At 47.0% G+C, this 21,123-nt stretch overlaps 1 protein-coding gene across 6 annotated transcripts in view; it reads left to right on the top strand.

Annotated features, from left to right (window-relative positions):
- TRAF3IP1 (TRAF3 interacting protein 1) overlaps positions 1-21,123 on the top strand; it is a 57,017-nt gene that overhangs the window by 19,019 nt on the left and 16,875 nt on the right. For 3 of the 6 annotated variants that reach the window (XM_037009619.2, XM_037009618.2, XM_037009621.2), the window contains 5 exons: positions 3,106-3,190; positions 3,627-3,710; positions 6,457-6,580; positions 6,786-6,822; positions 7,352-7,428. In XM_037009619.2, the coding sequence (XP_036865514.2) occupies positions 3,106-3,190; positions 3,627-3,710; positions 6,457-6,580; positions 6,786-6,822; positions 7,352-7,428 (407 nt within the window). Of the gene's footprint in view, positions 1-2,149; positions 2,171-3,105; positions 3,191-3,626; positions 3,711-6,456; positions 6,581-6,785; positions 6,823-7,351; positions 7,429-8,920; positions 9,001-16,359; positions 16,744-21,123 lie in introns of those variants that run through there. The other 3 variants (XM_073217887.1, XM_037009620.2, XM_073217886.1) reach the window with 3 other exon arrangements.

The raw sequence follows: 21,123 nt of genomic DNA, 5'->3' as shown, positions 1-21,123 counted from the left end.
GCCACCCAGATTTCATGTTCAAAGGGGACTTTTAAAGACCATGATTTTTCTGTTTGTTACATTTGTGTGTCTTATGTTGCACCTGGTGAGATTTTGTTTGGTATAATTTTTCTCCTCATTTAGTAAATGCTATGGTAAAACACATATTCAGCATTTATTTTTTAAGGCTCTAGAGCTCCCACCAGGCAGGCAGGGGTGCCTATCCTTCACGGCATAGCTGTGGTACCGTGGGAAGCTGGGTAGCTGCTGGGACCAGGGCGGCAAGGGGTGGCCAGGAGAGGGCTGGTGTTTATCATTCTGTTCACACAGAACATACTTGTTGAAGGCCTCCTGTGTGACAGGCCTCGAGGTCGTGAGTGTGTCAGCGAGCACATGTCAGGCCGGAAAGTGGCGCTGTGCGCGTTAGGGCCGCTGGAGGTAGTTGGGGTGGGACCTTTGCACCTGGGCTGGGGCGAGCCTCCGGGCAGGGCTGGGGGAGTTGGGGCCAGCTCCTGTCATGCCTCGTGGCGGTGTTGGGGACTTTAGCAGGAGGATGCTGGGGATATTTTTAGGATGAGTGGCTTAGTCACACTTAGATCATGCTAATTTGGGAGGCTCAGCCAGAGCCCGGAGGGGCGGAGGCCTGCCCTGTGGCAGAGCGGTGTGGGCAGCTCAGGCAGCTAAGGGTGAACGCAGGCAGCTTTGTGGGGTGTCTGGCTGGAAACACCATGGGAGCTCTGCTGGCAAGTAGGCTCCGGCGGGCGCCAGGCTGTGGGGCGGCCGCTGGAGGGAAGTGGCATGGGGGAGAGGGAAGGCCAGCCTGGGGCGTCTGGGCCTGGAATCTGGGGAGGGTCCAGAGGGTGGCTGCATGGGCTGTCCTGACCTGTGCAGGGTGATAGGCACCGTGCCTCTCACCCTCCAGGTGTCAGCCTCCTGACTCGGTGGCGCCACGGTCCAGGCTCCCCCCCCCGTGCTGAAGGCAAGGACTTCGAGGGCAGGTGGGGCTTGGGGTGCAGGCCTTGGTGCGCAGCAGCCCCTGCCCCTTCCCCCGGGAGGGCTCTCCTGCCACACCCACTGAGGGGCTCCACAGGTGCTGCTCTCGCTCCTGGGCGGCCTGTTCCAGGGCTGGACCCATGCCCCCACTGTCCTCACACTATCCAGGCCCTCCTGACTGCCTACACTCAAGCTCCTGGGCCCCGGCTTGTGCCAGCCTGCCCTCTGCTGTGGCCTCTGGGAGGCTCCTGTGCTCTGCACAGGTAAGGTTCTGGAGGGCCCTCAGTTCCCGTTGCCTCATAAGCTTAGCTCCACCTACCCAGAGCCCCTTCTTTGGGGCACCGTGTACATGACAACAGAAAGTTTTTGAAGCCCTCCTGTGGGCCCAGGCTTGCGTATCTGGGGAGTGCTTTCACCCTGGTTTGCGTGCGTTTCCTCAAAATAACCAAGGGCCCCATTCTTGAATCTTGTGGGCGTGTGTGAAATGGTCCCTCCTGGAGGTGGGCTGTCCTCACGGGGGGTGCTCATGTGGCAACTGCAGGTAGTGGCCCCTCTCCAGCGCCCTTGGTGCCCACCTGAGTCATGCAGGTGAGATGCGGCTGCAAGTGAGCTCGTGTACTGAAGAGTGTGGCTCAGGTGGTCCCCCTTGTAATGCTTCTGCTCATTCACTTGTGGCATGTAGGTCACGTCTGTCCCCAGAAAGCAGCACTTGAAGAAAAGAATCCTGGGTGAAAGGTGCAGAGGTCGGCCTGTGTGGCTCCTGAGAAGTATTTTTATTTAGTTGCCGATGGGAAACCCTGAGTGGTGAGCTCGGGCAGCCGGGCGCAGAGCCCGCGGGCGGACGGGGGCCTTGGTTGCCAGGCTCCACCCGCCTCGTCCCGGCTTCCGCTGGCCTCCTGGCCTTCGCGGCGTTTGCCCGATCTGTTCTGTTGCTCTGTGGTCCTCGGTTCCTGCTTTCCTGTCATGACGTTTCATGGTCCATAGTTCTGCTCGTTCTTTGTCTTTGAAAGTGAAGCAGTTGCCATAGGAAACTAGCAGAGAGGCTGTGAGGAAACGGCCATTTTTCCCCAGTAGACATCTGGAATTACTTACCGTGTGTGTTCCTTTAGTCCTGCCCGTTTAGTGTGCTGAGGTTTACTGACACGAAAGGAGATTTTCTGATGTGCCCTTTTTTCAGGTGACTCTCCTAGTGATGCAGGTGAGGATGGCCCTACGTGACGGTGTTTAGCGTGGATTGTATGTGTGCGTGTGGATGTTATCATGTACTCAGATCCACATTTTATAAATCGTGCTAATGAAAGCAATGTAAGAAAACAACTATGCCAATTTGAGATTTAATGTACATGTTTTAGGAATCATAAGGATACATTTCAAGATTTTTTCCAGAGTATAAGGTATATTTCCAGTATTCAACTTCTGATTTATTTTCACTCTTTTCCGAAGTATAAAGCCCTTTTACTTTAAATAGTAGAATCAAGTTTAATTGTCTTAATATTTTGGGCTTGTTGTTTACTGATTAAATCTTTAAGATAACTGTTGAAATCATAAAAATAATATGGTATATGCCCAAAGTAGAAAATTTTTAGAATGCAGAAAAATATAAAGAAGAAAATGAAAAGCACTGGTAATTCTGCTGTTCATATCTTCAGTGAGTGGCCTTTTAGAACCCGGTGTGTATATGTGTAGTTGAAAGATGCATTGCTATATTCTATTGGCTATAGATTAAAGTGATGACGTCTCACACCAAGTGTCTGGCATGTGATGCCATAGTTCACTGAAGCTGCCGATTGCCTCCACTGTTGCGAATGATGACGGGTGGACATCTGTACATGAGACTTACACGTGCCCATTCATGTCCTTAAAGTGCAGTGGCTGACCGAATCGACCCACTATTTGAATTCCATTTTTTGAGAAGTTGAACCAGTTTATATTTCTAGGGTTTGAGGGAACCCGTTCCCCCAAATCTTCACCAAATGTAGTGTAGATATCAAGTGCCTGCTTTATTTTCATCGAAGTTTTAGATGAAAACAGGTAATTTATATTTACAGTTATCCAGTTGCTGTCTTTTCAAATATTTCTTAGTCGTCTGTGTTTTTTCCTTTGTCAATCACTGACTGGATTGCCGTCGTTCAGAAGGAGAAGTTGGGCCTTCCGGCCGCGATGAGGCTGCACCGCCTGTGAGCACCGAGCCCCCGGACGAGGCTCCACCCCACGCCAGGTCTGTGTCCTCGGGCTGCCAGCCGCCACGCCGTGCCCCCTTCAGCTTGTTTGATGCCTGGGCTTCATCTTGAGGAAGTACTTATACAACAAGAACCGTTTAATTTTCTATGCCTGAGGCGTAAGCACCCGAAGAACATTTTAGAGATTTAGGGAAGTTCATAATTATAGCCGCATTATGTCATGTTTTGATTACGGGTAGTTATGTTACTACTTTTTATATATTACAATTAATAAAAATAGAAGATTAAAAAACGGATGCTTTCAAACTTGCCAGATTAATGGAATGTTCTTAATATTCTACAGCCTGGGTCCTAATTAGCATGTTGACAGTGGCCTGGAAATTAGTGTAAACACTGACTTGGGCTTTTTTTGGTCCACTTTGAAGTGTGTGAGTGTTTCATATCCCTTTTTGGTTTTCCAATATTTGGGTTTAGAAGGATACCTCGGCCTGGGAGTGCAAGACCGGCGCCACCCCGGGTGAAACGCCAGGAGAGCTCAGAGGTGCTGCCCACAGACAGGTGGGCACCCGTGGGGGCCGGGCTTGGCGAGGGTGGGGTGCCCTGCTGGGAGATGGGGCAGAGGCGGCACGGAGCCCGGACTGCTAGTGAGGACAGAGACACAGGGCCCGCCGAGCTCAGGCTGCGCACGGACCCCCTTCCTGTGGGTGGGGGTGCACAGACGCACCTGCCATGCGGTGTGGGGGCAGGTGTTTCTTGGATCTCTGGGTAGCATTTTCTAAGCATAAAAACAGTGAGGGAGAAAATAGGAAAAAAAGATTTAAAGGCTTAGTTATATAAAAATTAAAGGTTGTCAGAAAGTCAAAGATAGTTACAAGTTTTACAAATCTGCCAGTGGATACACCCTGATCTTTAAAGAACAAAAATCAAAACAAAAACACAGAAAAATAAAATAGGCCAGATCAGAGTGGTTTCAGCTGCAGGCGAGCGCAGACTCGTCGGGTTCTGTCCGCGGGGAAGCAGTGAGAGGCTGTGCCTGAGGCTGCCCCCAGACAGCTAGAATTTTCCACCTCTACAATTTGAGGGCCAGCACTCTCTTTGGTGGCGATGAGAGATCGGTGGTGGGCCGTGCGGGTGGGGAAGTGTTGAGCAAAGTCCCCAGGTGGCGAGGGGACGTGGAGGGACTGGCTTCGGAGCAGGTGGAAGGGCCAGCGAAGCTGAGGTTCTGCCAGGTGCCTCCTCTCTGGGCCTTCTTTTTTCCCATGGGTGAGAGCATGTCTGTGGCAGGGGTAGTGGGGCAGAAGGGCAGGGGGGAAGAGGGTCAGGAGGGTGGGAGTGAGGAGGGGGCTTGGAGCAGGGGGTGGGTCAGAGGAGAGGCTCTCTCAGGGTCCCCCTAGCCCCAGGGGATGTTGGCGATACTGGGACCATGTCTGGAGATGTTGTGAGCGTCAGGACTGGGGAAGAGGGGTCGAGGGATTCTTGGCATCTCCTTTGGGTTGGGACCAGGGTGCCGCTCAACGCCCTGCCGCAGACAGGCAGCCCCTCACGGGGGACAACAGCCTGGGGGCCCTGCAGCGGTGTGCAGAGCAGGGCTTGAGGCTGGGCTGCACCCAGGGCACGTGGGTGTGAGGTGACCGGAGTCGGCATCACTGCGGACTTTGTTCTCTAGCCACATTGGCCCTGTGGCACAGGCATGGCATGGGCACAGTTGGAGCGATGGGTGGTGGTGGTCAGAGTGGGTGTGTGGGTTTGAGATTGGGGGCTTGCCATCAGCAGACAGGGTTGTGGCCCTGAGAGTCTGGCTGGGGATGGGCGTGGGGTTGTGGCCAGCGAGTTCAGGGACCCCAGTGCCAGGGTTTAGGAAGGATCATTGCTCAGTGCCTGAAACCTTCATGTTTTGATGGGAGCAGTGTTGGCAAGAGTAGCAGGAGCTAGGGTGCCAGGGCGAGGCCCGGGGCTGGCAGATGGTGGCCACAGTGATGGTTGAGAGCGAGAGATCCTGACTTCAGGAGGTTCAGAGTTGGCAGATCTTAGAATGGTCTGGAAGCCACAGGAAGCACATGGAAACCCCTTACCTTCCGTCTGGGCCTGGCACCAGGAGGCCAGTGGGAGGAAGCCCAGGGAAGCCCAGGCCGGGAGGGTGGGTGGGGGTGGGGGCCCTGAGACCAGGGTGAGGTGGAAAGGGTTCGCTAGTGAGAGAGGATGCATGGGAAAGCTTCAGCGGGGGAGGGTGGGGTGCAGGCCTCATGGGGGTGGCAGGGGGTATGAGGCCCAGGGTGGCGAGGTCGGTCCCACTGGAGGCCAGACAGGCGCTCTGAGGGTCCGTGGGGCCCTGGAGATGGGGCTGAGGCTCTTTGGGGGCAGGTATTGTCTGAGAGCTCATTCTCCAGGGCACAGACTTCCTTCTGACCTGGTCATTGCCCTGCAGCAGGAGAGGGGGCATGTGGACGTGCAGAGGGTAGAGGGGCAAGGGGGTTACTGGTTTGCATTAATACATGATTCTGTTAATTTGGTCAGGAAGAAATGAAGGCGGGAAAGGGCTGACAGGGAGTGTGTGGGTCTGGGGGCTTGTGGTCCAGGACAAGCTGGTTGGAGGAAGTGCTTAAGCAGAGGGACGCTGGCAGTGGCCTGCAGTGCGGCGAAGTAGGTGAGACTGTGCCAGCAGTGGCCACTGGAGGCTCAAGACAGTCATTGGATGGAGGTGGTCATGTGGGAGGACCAGGTCAAAGGCCAGCAGGCTCTGTTGGACATCAGAATGGCCCAGGACAATGGCAGGACCCGGGGGAGAGGAGGTGCCTGGGTGGGGGTGCTGGGCAGGGGCGCAGGTTGGGGCAGTGACCACATGAGTGGGACTTGTGGAGACCACTGTGCTCCTGCACAGACAGGAGCGGAGGTCTGGGGCAGCCCTGGCCAGCGGGACCACCTGGGCCACCCCTGCCTCGAGGTTTGCAACTCAGGAGAACAGGCCCCTCCACGGGAGGGGCTGCAGGAAAAGCGCCGGTTTCCCGGAAAGCCTGGCCAGGGGAGTGGAGAGGCTCCAGGGGCAGAGGCCGAGTGTGTAGGAGGCGGGGCCGGCGGTGGACGAGGGGCTGGCAGCCAGCTGGACACCTGTCCGGGGCGGTGTCCCCGGCAGTGGGCGGGGCTCACAGGGACCCGGGCCTGCGAGCCTCACTCAGCTTCTGTCTGTCTTTCATGATGTTCTGAAGGTGGTCAGTGGTTAAACTCCACTTGTGGAACATGCCTGGGACTTATGAAAATGTGTGGCCAACATGGAATGTCTAATTTAATCTGATTTCTTTTCATATAGGTCAGGGAGTGGTAAACCCGTTTCAAATGTGATCGTAGATTCGCAGAATTCTGACAATGAAGAAGACAGGCAGTTTGTGGTGGAGGCTGCCCCCCAGCTCTCCGAGACGGCCGGCCTAGAAATGGTCAGTTTTCCCGATGACACTTACAGGGCATTGGAGTGAACACTCCAGCATTTACATTTATGGAGACACAATTTTCCTCTGGTTTTTCAGTTAGTTTCCCAACGTCTTTAATTTTGTCATTCCTTTGATGAGATCCATGGAAGCATGATTTTGAGGATTCAGCAAACCTGAATCTCCTTTTTTCCCCCCTTCCTTCCCTGCACAGGTACAAGCAGTAGAATTTGAAGAAGATGAGAAGCATGGTGAGTCCTGGGTGGCGTGCACACGTGTGTCTGCTCTGGGTGTTTTAAAAGGACCTGCTGCAAATGGGCTTCGAGAGTCCCGCTTTGGTCAGGGTGCTGTGTAATGAGCAGGACACCTGGACTCGGATCCTGCCTGAGTGGTGGTTTTCATGTGAGACACGGGGTGCTATGCCCATCCACATGGGGCAGGGGGGTGCCTGGGGCACTGGGGGTCTGCCGTGACTGGGTGTGTTCTCTTCCCAAGCACACTGTCTCCTAAAGAGCCCCCTTGTAGGGGTGACGCAGCGTTGGCACGACCAGCTCACCTTGTGAGCCTCCAGCTGCTGTGGCCCCCACTCCCTGAGCTGTTCTTGGGGCCCAGAGGGGCTCAGTGCCAGGCCTTTGTAGACTCTTAAAGATTATTTGAAGCCGTTCCCAGTTGACCAGAAGACTAAGAGCTCATTGTGCCCCAGCCCTGGTCCACCCACGTAGGTAGAACAGCTTCTTGGACAGAGAATAGCTTGGGTATAAAACCACTGATTTCCAACAGGAGGACTTGTCAAAAAAATTCTGGAGACCAAGAAAGATTACGAGAAGGTCCAGCAGTCGCCCAAACCTGGAGAGAAGGTAACGGGATGATTTCTGCCAAGAGTGGCATTTAATAGTCTGTTTCATATGCTAACTTTGAAAAATCAGAGGCGTCTTTCAAACATGATTATCAGTAATGTCTTTTTACTGATTTAAAAGCCCTGCTCCTCAGTTCAGAGGGTAGAAAATTTGGGGACCCCTAAGTGGGATGTTCCTTCCCTGGACCCCATCCAGTCCTGCCCCAGGTGTGGCAGTGGCCTTTCACACGGGGTCGGGAGTCAAGGCCAAAGGCCTGCGCTGAGCCGGTCACCCCGTTCCTGCCTTGTCCGCCCCTTCTCCCTGCCTGCAGAGCTGGGAGGCTGGCTGCTGCCGTGGCTGATGGCATGCTGAGAGGCTGGGGGGTCCTGAGCGCGGCTTTAAGCACATGTGCTCTTTGTTTCTGGCCCCCAGCAGCTCCCTTTCATGCGGGCAATGCGGTTGTGCTGGGACCTACGGCTGCCTGCCAGCCACTGACCTTGGGCGTGTGACCCTGGGGCCAGGGGTCTGCCTCCGGGGGCACAGCTAGGTTTCTGTTATAGCCACTTTAGAAAGTAAGAATAATCTTCACTTATTGTTTTTTTAATAGAAAGAAGTTTCTTAGATAGTTTTATCAGCAGCCAACTATTCAGTAAGTTTTATACACACACACAAACATGACTGAATTCATGATTGTTTTAGATAATTCTGCTTAAAGTGGTCCGTTTGTACTGAAGGCATGGCCTGAAATAGCCCCGGAGGAGAGCTGTACAGTTGAGGCCAACAGTAGGGGAGCCCTTTTAATGACACTATTTTGGGAGAATAACATTGCCGGAGGCTTCACCTGCCCGCTGTTTGCTCCCTGGAAGGGGAGCTGCCTCTCTGTGGGCTGCTGTCCGTTGCTGTGGAATTGTAATATGTCATAGTCCTTATGTGCCTGAAGAGTTGTCCTGGTGTCCCTGGTAATGTCTCTGCGACCCGGTGGAAAGCCCTGTGCGTGTCCCGCCGGGCTGTTCATGTGGGCAGTCCTTGAAGCTTCAGTGGCTTCCATGCTACAGCTGTGCTTTTTATGCAAAGCACACTAGGCCTGTGTTTCAGACTTTCCTCTGGAGTGAATTTCAGAGCAGTAGACTTTATAAGATAACAGAGGAAAAAATGAAGGTCCTTGTTTGGTGAACATTTGCTGCTTTAAAAACATGCAGTGTAGGTGTTACAAAGTTGGGATATGTGTATGAATTCCAGGTGGGTAGGAAAAAATCAAGTTGCTCTGTTTCCTTAGTATGTTGATAGACGTCACATTTAAATTTAACTTTTTAGTCTTTTAAAAGCATCTTAATTACATTTTTTAAAATAAGAGAAGTTAAAATGTACAAGGAAAAGTTGAAGGCCTTTGTGTGTGTGCCCCGCCCCATTGTCCCTAAGGTGGACACTAAGATGAATTCGGCCCGACCCTTCTTGTGTGTGTGTTTGGCATTGTTTTATGAGTTTTGATATTACCCTGTTTTATGTTCTGCAGGCTGCTTCCTTCAGGCAGAGTGTGTCTGAGACCCTCCCGGTTCTGATGCTTGTAGATTTGTTTGCTGTGATTGATGACAGGTACTCCGATGTTTATGAAATCCTTCATTTGTGGACATTTAGATTTCTTCACCGTTACAAACAGTGCTTCCGGTGGGCTCCTTCGTAATGGTTCCTGGCCTGTAAGAGCCAGTATCTCTTGACAAACCTTTCCTGTAAAGGGCCAGATAGTAAACATTTGAGGCTCATGAGCCACGCACTCTGTTGCAACTTCTCAACTCTCCTGACCACCTGGAAGCAGCCATATCCTGGCCAGTGGCAACCAGTGTGTGTGGCTGTCCTGGTACAGCTCCATTCATAGCAGGACAGCCTGGCACCGTAGTTTGCAGCCTGGCTTTGGAGTCTGTGCCCAGGCTTAGAATTGCTTCAGGTTCATCGGTTACTCCTCAGAGTGGCTGTACCGATTGACACGCCCAGTGGAATGGAAGTCTGTGTTTCCACACACCTGCGCCAGCCACAGTCAAGACAGTGACCGTATCCATTACCTCAACAGTGGCTTGTTTCTGTGGAATCCCTGATTTTTGTCACTGCAGTTTGCATTTCCTGGATTGTGTGTGAATCACGTGGCATGCACTCCTTTTGGCCTGCCTGCTTTTTTATTCATCACGATTATTTTGGGATGTATCCATATTGTAGCATGCCCAACAGTCCATTCGTTTTTATTGCTGAGTAGCTCTTGTGGACAGACCACGGCGGGCTTGTCCGTCTATCAGTTAATACACTTTGGGACCATTGCAAATCAGGCTACAGTGAAATTCCCGTACAGGTGTTTGTGTGGCCAGATAGTTTCATTCCTTTGGGTAAATGCCTAGGAGTAAGACTGCTGGTGAAATGGTAAGGGTGCTTGCCCTCGTAAGGACTCCCCAAACTGTTACCCACAGGGATTGGGGGTGCCAGGTCCTCGCATTCTTACCAAAACTTGATATGGTCAGTCTTTTAATTTTTTATGGTTTTAATTTGCATTTTCTTAATGACTGATGATTTTTCTGTCTCCATTGCTAGTTCCCCCTCTTCTCACTCTTTTCTTTATTGAAGTCTCAATGTCGCTAGCTTTTCTGTTCTCTCAAACTAATCTTTTCTGTTTGTGTTACTCTCTTTAATGAGTATATTCTGTTTTCCCATTTGAGTTTCTTTTGGTGATTAATACTTGGATCAGTTAGGATCAGGTTTATCTGTGAGTGAAGGAAAAATCTAAAACAAAGTGGCTTAAATGAGGTAGAAAGTGCTTTAGTTCATGAGTCAGAGGCTGGAGGTAGTAGTGACCTGCAGGAGGCACCTTCTCCCTGTTTCCCTCACCGATGTGCCCACCATGCCTCAGGGTGCCTCATGGGCCAACATGGCTGTCCCAGTTCCAGCCTTCAGGACTGTATTCCAGCCAGTAGGAAGGAGGAAAAGGGAAGGAGAAGAATGGCACACCCTTTCTCTTTTAGGTTATTTTGTGGAAGTTGTGCTCATCACTTCCACTTGTATTTTATCAGCCAGCTATTTGTCACTAAGGAGACCATGAAGTGAAATTTATTCCAGGCATTAGTTTGCTTAGCTAACAGTCAGGGTTTCCACTGACACAGGCTAGATTTGCCAGATTTTTCTCACTGCCTGGCATGCTCAGAAAATGATGATATCTGCAAGGTGCAAAGAGAAAAAGAGGAGGAGCCCGCATGGCCGGGGGCTGCGGGTTTTAGGGACCAGCACACCCACCGTATGTGGGCGATGAGGAGGCTTTGCTGTCAGAAGGCAGATCAGAAATGGAGTCGACCTGCAGTCTCTTCGACGGTGTTTCTCTAGGAAATTGTGTATTTCATTCATGTTTTATAAAGTCATGGCATGGAGATGTTTCAGGGATACTTTTATGATTTCAAAAAACCATGTAAAAATATCTACAGTTACAGTTTTCCTTTTTGTCTTTTTTTTTTTCTTGAAAGTTTTAAAAAACTATTGAAACAGACACCTGGAAAGTATCAGCTTTTGGTTTTATAGACATTCACTTTTGTTTTCATTTCTTTGGTTTCTACTCCTTATTTTTCCTTTTAATTACTTTAGATATTTACTTTTTCTAGCCTCTGGTAAAACACCTAGGAAACTCAGTTTTTTTTAGTCTTTGTCATTAAAAAACTTAAGTATATTTGAGACTATACATTTCTTAGGCATGCTTTATCCTTGAATTTTAAGTTCCTTAAATATTAATACTAAATATTAAAAATTCCTTGCATTTTGGCATGAAGTACCTTGTTGGTGTTTCTTTTTAACACGTGGGCTATTTAGGGGTCTGTTGTTTTGGCTTTCAAACATAAGGTCTTAAAATGCCTCTTTATTGGCAATGCCGCACACAGTCACGTACTCGGAGAGCGTGGCCTGTGTGGTGCTGGTGGTTGGGCCGAGCCTTTCTGTGAGGCCTAGAGCGTGCTCAGTGTTTCTCAAGGCTCCGGAGCGCCGGCAGGGTCTCCTAGCCCCCGGGTCCAGGCTTCCACGGCCCTGCCGGTTCCGTGCGGCAGTGACTGTGAGAACGTGCACTCAAAATGGGTAGGCTCCGTCTGCTTGGCATCTTCACTGAGTCATGTATCTCAGTCACAATGTTAACTGCTTATCTTCTGTCTTCTGTCTCATTTGAGAACTCACATAGTGTTTTCTCTGCTTTTCACAAAAGCTCTACTGTGCTCTTGGTCTTAGTACTTTGCATTTTCTGTAGGAAGTGTTTTTTCAGTGCTAAGGAAATATGTGTGTGTAGTCGGGCCACTTCTCCAGTCTGTCTTTGAAGTTGCATCAGAAGAAAAGCCATTTCTTATTGTACTAAAGGACTTGAATAATACATTACAGAACAAATATGTGAATTAGAATGCTTTGAGCATTTTCTTCATTATCCTGACTTATTTGCTCTCCTTTCAAGAGGAAATATAAACTTTGTTAATATATTAGCTCATGCTAGAATTTTTGCCTTCATATTTATGAAGCTTTTTAAAGCAACCAGTAAAGCAGTTTTATTAGTGTTTCTCAAGTTTTAAACATACTTGCTTTTTAAACTCTATAAATGAAGATGATTTTGAGTAATAGCAATTTTAAAGGTGGTTCACTCACTTTAAAGTGTAAAGATTTCTCTCTTGACTTTTCAGTCTCCTTTTACATAATCTCCCAGTTTTTTTTGCATGTTATATTATTCTAACTGAATGTAAATTTCAGATGCTTTTTCTGTTCATTTACATTCTTTATTTTGAAATAGAGTATTTCTTTTTGTAGATTTCTTTCTCACTTAGCTTATTTAGAGTTTTTGTGATTTGATTCTCTTCATGGTCTTGGTCATGTGAACTGCGTCTTCTGGGAGTGCACGAGATCTGGTGCTCAGATGAGAACCTGGGTGTGTGTTGGATTGGACTTGCATGTGTGTATTTTACTGCCCTTCTCAATAAAAGCTATAATAAGGGCTTAATGTCACAGCTAAACGACCACAGAGACTGTGAGTCAGTGTCTTAAGCATTTATTTGAGAATGTGAGAACCTGTTGTATCTTGAAATGTCTCTTGATGGATAAGATGACCTTATCATAAACATGTTATACTTTAATTATAATAAGTAGTATATAGCAAATAGTAGTTAGCTAAATTCTTATATGAAAGTCAGAGATTTTGGTCTTACTTTCCTTTGGTGATTTGAAGAGATCTTAAATCATTTCTCATTTTGGTCACTTGATGGTGCAATTTCATCACAAATACTTTAACCCTGTTAGAACAATGCTCTTCCAAATCCCTCCTTAACTGAAATTTGCACCTGGTCAGAATATTTTTAATTTGGATGTTTGTGGTTCTAGAATTACTAGATGTTCTTTTACTTCAAATATTGTTTCTATTTAAGTTCCTGTTAAAGAAATAAAAGGGACGTAGGCTACAGTGTTTCTGCACTGGTGACACTGTCACAGCTGACTTGGGGAACCACTTTTTAATCATAAAGAGTTATTTTTTATTCTTTTAGGCAATAAGGTGATAGTTTTATGTTCCCAAGTGATGCAGCACCTTCCCATATGCAGTCTGAAGATTTTAGGGTTTGAATACAAAATTGTCACCACCAAATTATCAACAGTATCACTTACAACCTTTTTACGGATATATGCCGAATATAGTATAGACCATTGGAAGTCATCAAAATGTACATGGAAATGGTCTTTGTGAAGGTAGTTATGAATAAATAGGCCTTCTTTGTATAGACAGAGGTCATGATATGGGTAAAATATCAGAGTACTTTAATTGAAAAAAATGACTTAAGAAAATTAGATTATAAAAATGTGATTAGCTTTATAGTTTTACAAATATTTCCAAATTGAATGGTCATCATCTTCTGTTTAATATGTTTACTCAGTGAATGATAATGTGATGAATAAAGATTTTTTAACTCAAAGTTTCAACTTAAAATTCGTATCATACCATATTTATCATGTCTAGATTTTAGCCAGTTTTGGTCGAGGTGATTTTTGGCCTTAATTCCACCAATACCCTATTCTTTTTTTGCATAAGAACTTTAGTTCAATTGATTTGGACAGCCTGAGTCTAGATGTAAGCAGTGTGGAAGCTGGTTTTAAATAGATTCAGTGTGGTGCATTAACGAATCTATGAGAGGTTGATGTTGTATTAGCCAGAGGATGAAAATTGGTTAAGGCTGGAGTTTGGATTGAATTTAGTCATATTGACTGTAAATCATGAATGAAGCCCGGCAGGACAAAGTGCGGGTTGTTGGGAAGCAGTAAGGAGAGAGAGAAGAGGGACTCCATGCTCCCTGTGGGCCTCTCCAGGGTGCTGCCCTGGTTAGAGCATAATTCTCCCTAGTTTGAAGAGGTGTGAGGACTTCAGAGACTACCCAGGGAGACTTCATGAAATTGTCCAGAAACACCAGGTCATTAGGAATGAGGGCACCCAAGGAGTGCTCGCAAGTGCTGTTGCCATGGGGCTGGCAAGGCTGCCACGGGGAGCCTGCTGGGCTGGGTCCTTGGGTGATTCTGCTTTGCCGGGGGGACGGGCCGCGGTGTGGTGGGGGACAGCACTGAGGGGCCACGCTTCCCGTGCATGTCTCCTCTAATCACGATGGCCTGTTCCCACCGGCAGCTGAGGAAATGAGGGTGAGGGAGTCTGAGCACCTTGCCGCCGGGGGTCTCACCTCCAGGCTTGAGCCCCAGCTCCTGTGCGGCCCCTTGTACAGGGTCTTCACGCAGGAGGGCCAGCGGGTTTCTTGGGGACAGCAGGTGTGTCTTGCCAATGGGTTTCAGCCCCGGGCAAGTTCACTATGGATTCAGTGTGACCAAAGAAATGACATTCTTGGGGTGACAGGGTTATACCCAACTTCATTTCCACATTGGCAGGTCAATCACTAAAATCCCATTCACTCAGAGCGAGTCTGCATGCAGCAGGCTGGTCTCTCCCCTTGCCTCTGGGCCCCTCTGTCTGCCCACACAGCCGTCCTCTGGGCCTCTGTCCTTGGCACTGCCACCACTCCAGCCTCTGCTCTGCTCTCCTGCAGCCTTGCAGCTGTGTCGCCCAGAGCACTGGGCAGAGCTCTTTATATCGAGTCAGTGACAATGCATTGCCCACACGTGTGTAGTGAGCTAGCCGGCCAGGGCCAGGTGGGAATCCAGCCACAGGAACCTTCATGTTACCCACAAGGTGCCTCTCAGAGCCACCGGAAATCCCAATCATTATTGGGCTCACCTGGCACGTGGGGAACAGGCATATGGTTGAATTCTTGGCTTTAGGTGGAGCAGTTGTTTCCACAATTGTTTTAATCCTGAAAGTCCATATTTCCTTGGCTTCACTTTAAACAAAGAAATGTATTTGCTTGTAACTTTTTTTCTTATTCAAACCATACTATTTGTGCTCACTGTTTTCTGTGAGAAACATGTTTGTTAATTTTTTCCAGCTCCCATCTCTTTATTGTTCCTGTCCATCTACTGACTTGAAATGTGGCTTCCAGTGAAGCATTTGCTGGAGGGACGGGGCTGGCCAGGAAGAGTGAGGTCTTCTTGGGCTTAATTTGGTCCAGATAAAACAGGTTCAGGAGGGACTGACAAGGATGAGCTGGTGGCACAGCTGTTCACCTTCCTCCAGTGGATGGGTTACAGAAGAGTTTTTAGGGTAAGGATAAACTAAAATGCTTGGCATTAAAATACCCCCATTTCCCAGTTACAGCAGTGAATGCGTGTGTGCTTTTTCATATTGGAGCATCATCAAGGTTTGCAGATTGGAATCTCCAGACTCCTTCATTCCTGCCAAAGACCCCTCCCAACCAGGGGGGAACCCCTTTACGACTAAAACAGCCTCTTGAAAAAGCCTTGTCTCCAAGGCCAGCCCTGGCAGCCACCAAGTGAAGGGCTTGTTCATATCTGCCTTTTTCTACATAAGCTTTACATTTTAGAGAATACTCTTAAATCCTTTACAGAAAAAAAGATGTTAAATTAGAAATGTGTGTATTTTAGTATGGATAAAATGAAAGTTCCTGTGGCCAGGATTCTCACCTGGCCCGGGTCGGCTAGCTCACTACACACATGTGGGCAATGCGTTGTTATTGACTATATAGAGAGCCCTGCCCGGTGCTCTGGGCAACATGGTGGCACGGCTGCAAGGCTGCAGGAGAGCAGAGCAGAGGCTGGAGCGGTGGCAGCGCCAAGGACAGAGGCCCAGAGGACGGCTGTGCACGCAGAGGGGTGCAGACGCAGGGATGCTAGTGTTCGACCTACCGCTGGGAGAACAAGCCAGATAATAAACTCTTTCACCCCAAAAATGTTCTACTGTCATTTCTTTGGTCACACTGAATCCATAGTGAACTTGCCCGGGGCTGAAACCCATTGGCAAGACATTTAGGCATTAAATTATTTATATATCATTTATAAATAAAATATACATACTTTAACACTCTTACATATATTCTCCATGTTACAAACAAGATGCATTCTGAAAGTCTTATTTGTTAGGTTTTGAAATGCAGAAGTACTCGCCATGCTAATATTTTTGGTGCTGGTTAGGTTTTAAAAGCTTTGCTGTGCAGAGTTCCCCTGCAGGGGAAAGTGACAGGAAGTAGTGCAGCGGTAGTGACTAGAGACCCCAAAGGAAGTGCGCGCTCTGGTGCAACCTTAGAAGACTTGTGAAGAGCAGACTCAGACTTAGAAGCAGGTCCGGCGTTGTGAAGGGCACTTCGGAGAACTTCGGTCCTTCAGTGACTGGCCTGCTGAGGGCAGAAGTGGGTGTGCTTCGCTGTCCTCTGGACAGTGTTGCAGGCCCGTCCCGTTCTGCCCATAATCACAATGTCTCAGGGTTTGGTGAGTGTCTGTTAGGTGCCAGCTCACGCCACGTGCCCATACGTGCTGCCGCAGTTAAGCCTGAAAGAGTCTTACACTCATAAAAAATTGCAGGTACAGTACAAAGAGGTATTCTGCAAACATCGGAAAGAAGCTCAAAGCCCACACCTCTGGGAAGGCAAAGTGAAGGCCTGTGCTGACCAGTTCAGGAGCCCCTCATCACAGGTGGCATTTGAACACTCGAAAAGCAGCTGGTCTGGACTGAAATGTACAGTGAGTGTAAAATTCCCAGCAGATTTCGAAGGCTTAGAAGGAAAAGAAGAATATAAAATATTTTGTTAGCAATTTTTTTTTTGAGAGGGCATCTCTCATATTTATTGATCAAATGGTTGTTAACAACAATAAAATTCAGTATAGGGGGGGTCAATGCTCAATGTACAATCATTAATCCATCTCAAGTCTAATTCTCGTCACTCTCCAATCTTCTGAAGCATAACGAACAAGTTCTTACATGGTGAACAAATTCTTACATAGTGAATAAGTTCTTACATGGTGAACAGTGCAAGGGCAGCCATCACAGAAACTTTCGGTTTTGATCACGCATTATGACCTATAAACAATCAGGTCAAATATGAATATTCATTTGTTTTTTGTACTTGATTTATATGTTGATCCCACATTTCTCCCTTTATTATTATTATTTTTATTTTTAATAAAATGCTGAAGTGGTAGGTAGATGCAAGATAAAGGTAGAAAACATAGTTTAGTGCTGTAAGAGGGCAAATGTAGATGATCAGATGATCAGGTGTGTGCCTGTGTGTTAGTAATTTTTTTATTGACTACATGTTGAAGCATTGAAGCAGTATTTGAAATATATTGAGTTAAATAAAATTTATTGAAATTAATTTCACCTGTTTTTACTTTTTAAATGAAGCTAGTAGAAAATGTTAAATTATGTATGTGGCTTGCATGTTTCTATTGGACAGTGTTGGTATGGATGAAATGAATTAAAATTAAATATTAACACCAGTTAAGCAAATAGAATTGAGGATAACTACCACTGCAAAATCTAATATGGAAGCTCTAAACAAGTTTTTAAAAAATTATTTTTATGGAAAAGTAACATAATAATAATAGATAATAGGGTAGGAGGTCAAGGAAGGTAAGTCACATTAAAGTCATCCCTTGAAAGTTCTCTCCTTTACTTTCTTCAGGTGTGTTTTGATCACTAGTTCTTAATTTTAATCTAGCCAAATATTTGTCTTACCTCTTAGGGTTAGTGTTTTTGTATCTTAGTTAAGAAATCCTTCTCTACTCTAATGTCAGAAAGAAATGTATCCTTTTTTAAAACATTAAAGCTTGGTTTTGACATTTAAGTCCTTAATCCACCTGGAGTGGATTTTCCTGTATTCTGGGAGGTAGAGGTGCAGTTTTTTTCCCCGTATGAGTAGCTAGATGTCCCTCCTTTCCGCATCGATCTGCAAAGCTGCTCTGCCGGGTGTGCAAGCCTGGGGCGCTTCCCTGATTCTCTGCACCAGAGGTTAGCAGCCTGTTTCTGGAAGGCGTCAGGTGTAGAGGTTTTCAGCTGGGAGAGCCATGCTCTCTCAGTCCTCAGTAGTCAACCTTGGAAAGGCAGCTGTACACACGCAGATCAGTGCCAGTGGCTGTTTCCAATAAAACTTTATTTATGGATACTGAAATGTGAATTTATGGATACCAAAATATGTATACAACTTTTATGTGTCATAAAATATGATCCTTTAAATAGTTTTTCAACTATATAAAACTAAAAACCATTGTTAGCTCATGGGCTGTACAGAAAAATAGGTGGTGGCCCAGCCCACAGACGGTGGCCTGCAGTGGCTGGCTGGCGCTGCCCCAGTTCCACACTGCTTTAACTTCTGTAGCTTTGTAATAAGGCCTCAGTCAACAAGGTGATCATTAGGGGTCCTTTCCACCCCCACGTAAGTACCATAACCAGCTTACTGAGCGCCGTGAACCCTCTTGGGAATTCAGCCGGTGTATTTGTGAACAGGGGTTTCCCCATTTCTTTGGTCTTTAGTGTCTGTCAGCGAGTGTTTGCAGCTCTCTCTGTAGATGTCCATGTGCAGGTGCACACCCTGTTAAACTTGGACCTGGGCACTTGAAAGTATTCTGCTATTGGAAATAACTGTTTTAAATTTGTTTCCAAATTGTTGGTAGTTAGGAATGCTGTTGACTTAACCACTTTCCTTCATAAACTGCTTGTTTCTGTGTTCTCTATGCTGTAATAGCAGTGGGATACAAACTGATAAGAGGGACGTGTAGGTACTTGTGATCCCATTTTGGGGTGGGAGCATTAGGAGGTTAGGGGGCTTGTCTGAGGCTGCAGGATTGGTGGGTGGCAGAGCTGGGGTCCGAGCTCAGGGGGTTCTACCCGGAGTCCATGGCTTTCCTCCTGTGCTACACTGTGTTAGCGTGAATGCTTCTAGGATTTACCCTTTTCTGGTGGTCTTGTTACAGCACTTAATAACTTCACAGATGGAGAAAGTTCAGTTTTTCCCTGGTTTGGGGCTTTGTCATGAAAGAGTGTTGCATTTTATTAAATGCCTTTTCTGCATTGATTGAGATGGTTCTATTTCTTTAATCCACTAAGTGACATTTATAGCTTTTCTAATATTAAACTCTACATTCCTGGGATAAAACCAGCATTGTTACGGTATACCATCTTTTTTATCCACTGTGTTAGCTAATAGTTACTAATTAGTATTTTTGCATTTATATTCATGGATGAAATGGGCCCAAGATTTTCTTTTCCTCACATGATCTCTGCCTTCAAGGTTGAGAATGAATTGGGAGGTGTTGTCTTTTTTCTAGAAGATTATAAATGATGGAATGGTATGTTTCTTGACAATTTGGTGTGACTCACCTGTAAAACCATCAGAGCTTCATGGAAAATGTTTATAGCACTGTTTTTATTTTTGTGTTAGATATGGGAGTATTCAGGCTTTCTATGTTTTCTTGAGTCAGCTGTGGTTATTAATTTCTTTTAAATTTTCAAGTTTATTAGGAAAAAGCTCTTGATAGAATTCCTTTAATCTGCTCAATTTGTAGTTTTTGTTCAACTTTTATAAGTAATAGTACTAATTTGTGCTTTTTCTTCTTTTTAAAAAAATCAGTGTTGCCAGAAATTCGTCTGTTTTTTTAACCCACCAATTTTTGGCTTTGTCAGTCTTCTGTTTTGTATCTTTGTTTTTCTCTTCACTGACATCTCCAGTTTTTCTCTATTTCCTTCCTTTATTCTCTTTAGTTTATTCTGTTATTTTGTTTAACTCTTTAAGTTGGACACTAAAGTTACTAGACTTTAGCCTTTTTTTTTTAACTTGATATATACTTGTTTTATGATTATAGATTATCCTGTTTTAAAAGTCACTATTCATTTACCAAGTATTTATCGCCTACCGTTTCCTGGGCTCTGTTGTAGGCGTCTAATCAGAAATTGATGTTAAATGTTATCAAGTGTCTTTTTGACAGCTATTGAGATTATTGTAATTCCTAATGTTGAGCAGTTCTTACATTCCTAAAATAACATTTGTGTAGTCATAGTCTATTATTTATTAAGTGCAAAACTATATTCAATTTACTAATGTTTTAAAATAGGAATTTATATTCAAGGACAGTGGCCTGGATTTTCATGCTTGCATGCACATGTGTGTGTGGTGGTGGTAGGTGTTAGAATCAAGATTATGTTAGTTTTACAAAATTAATTCTTATAGCTTTTTCTGTGCCCTGGAACAGTTTAAATCAGAGGTGTGATCTGGTTCATGGCAGTGTGATGGAAGCTTGGGGCTTCCCTCCTGCTTGGAAGAGGTTGGTCTCTGGGGGCTTGTCTCCCCAGAGCGGCTGGTCAGAAGCAGGAGCCCAGGGACTAGGCACACACACGCTCTTGCTGCAGGGCGCTCAGTGAAGGGAGGCCGGGAGCATCCTTACTGGCTTACTCCTGTATGGTGCCGTGCACCGTCCCCACGCTGTGCTCACCCTGGGAGCCCTGAGGTGAGCCCTGTGTCCAGCGGCCCTGCGGGGGACTCAGTGGGTCGCAGAGTTGTGCAGTTTCCCCAACACTTACCCTTGGTTTTCCGGGGAAGCAGGGGGAACAGGTGCTCATGCACTGTGAGGGGCTGTGGTCCCGCAGGCCAGGTGTCTTTCTCCTTGTTTGCGCCAGCAGGCCCGAGGTACCTGGAGGCGGCCTGCTGGCCTCTCGGGCCTGGTGCACCATATTAGCACCTGCCTTGGAGAACTCCCGGTGCACTGAGTCAGAGACTGTTACCACGCCAGTCCCTGCTCGCATGTCACCCTTTCAGAGAGGCCTCCCCCGCCCACGAGCTGCAGGCCCCTCTCCAAGCCACCGCCCACCAGGGTCCCACCCTATTTTATTTTCTTCATGGCATCAGTCACTAACTGAGATGGTGTTTTTCGCTCTGGGCTGACCTTGGCTGGCGGAGTGAAGGCTGGCGGGTGGAAGCTGAAGCCCAGGCTGTCCCCACATCCACCACCCAGGCACGGGCACTTCCCACTGCTCGCGGTCACCACTCTTGTCCCCACCTCCCAAGGGCATTGGGGACCCGACTGTCCTGTGTTTGAATTTCCCTTTGCTCTTCAGTCCCTGGACTCATTTCTTAATATTTGTCACTAATTCTGTGACATTTACTTTCTGAAGACCTCTGACATCCTGGTGGCTTCCAGTTACAAGTATGAGGTTCTTTCTTTTCCAGCTCACGTGCCGACCATATGGGTTTCATGTTGCCTAGTAACTACTACCTTTTAGGATTAATGGTTAATTTGGGTCTGATTATTTTATCTGATATTTTTATAGCTGTTAAATATGGTAAGAATTTAGAA

This window comes from Manis javanica, chromosome 12 (genome assembly GCF_040802235.1).
Source record: "Manis javanica isolate MJ-LG chromosome 12, MJ_LKY, whole genome shotgun sequence".
NCBI classification, from domain to species: Eukaryota; Metazoa; Chordata; class Mammalia; order Pholidota; family Manidae; genus Manis; species Manis javanica.
This window is presented reverse-complemented; position numbering and strand designations above follow the sequence as displayed.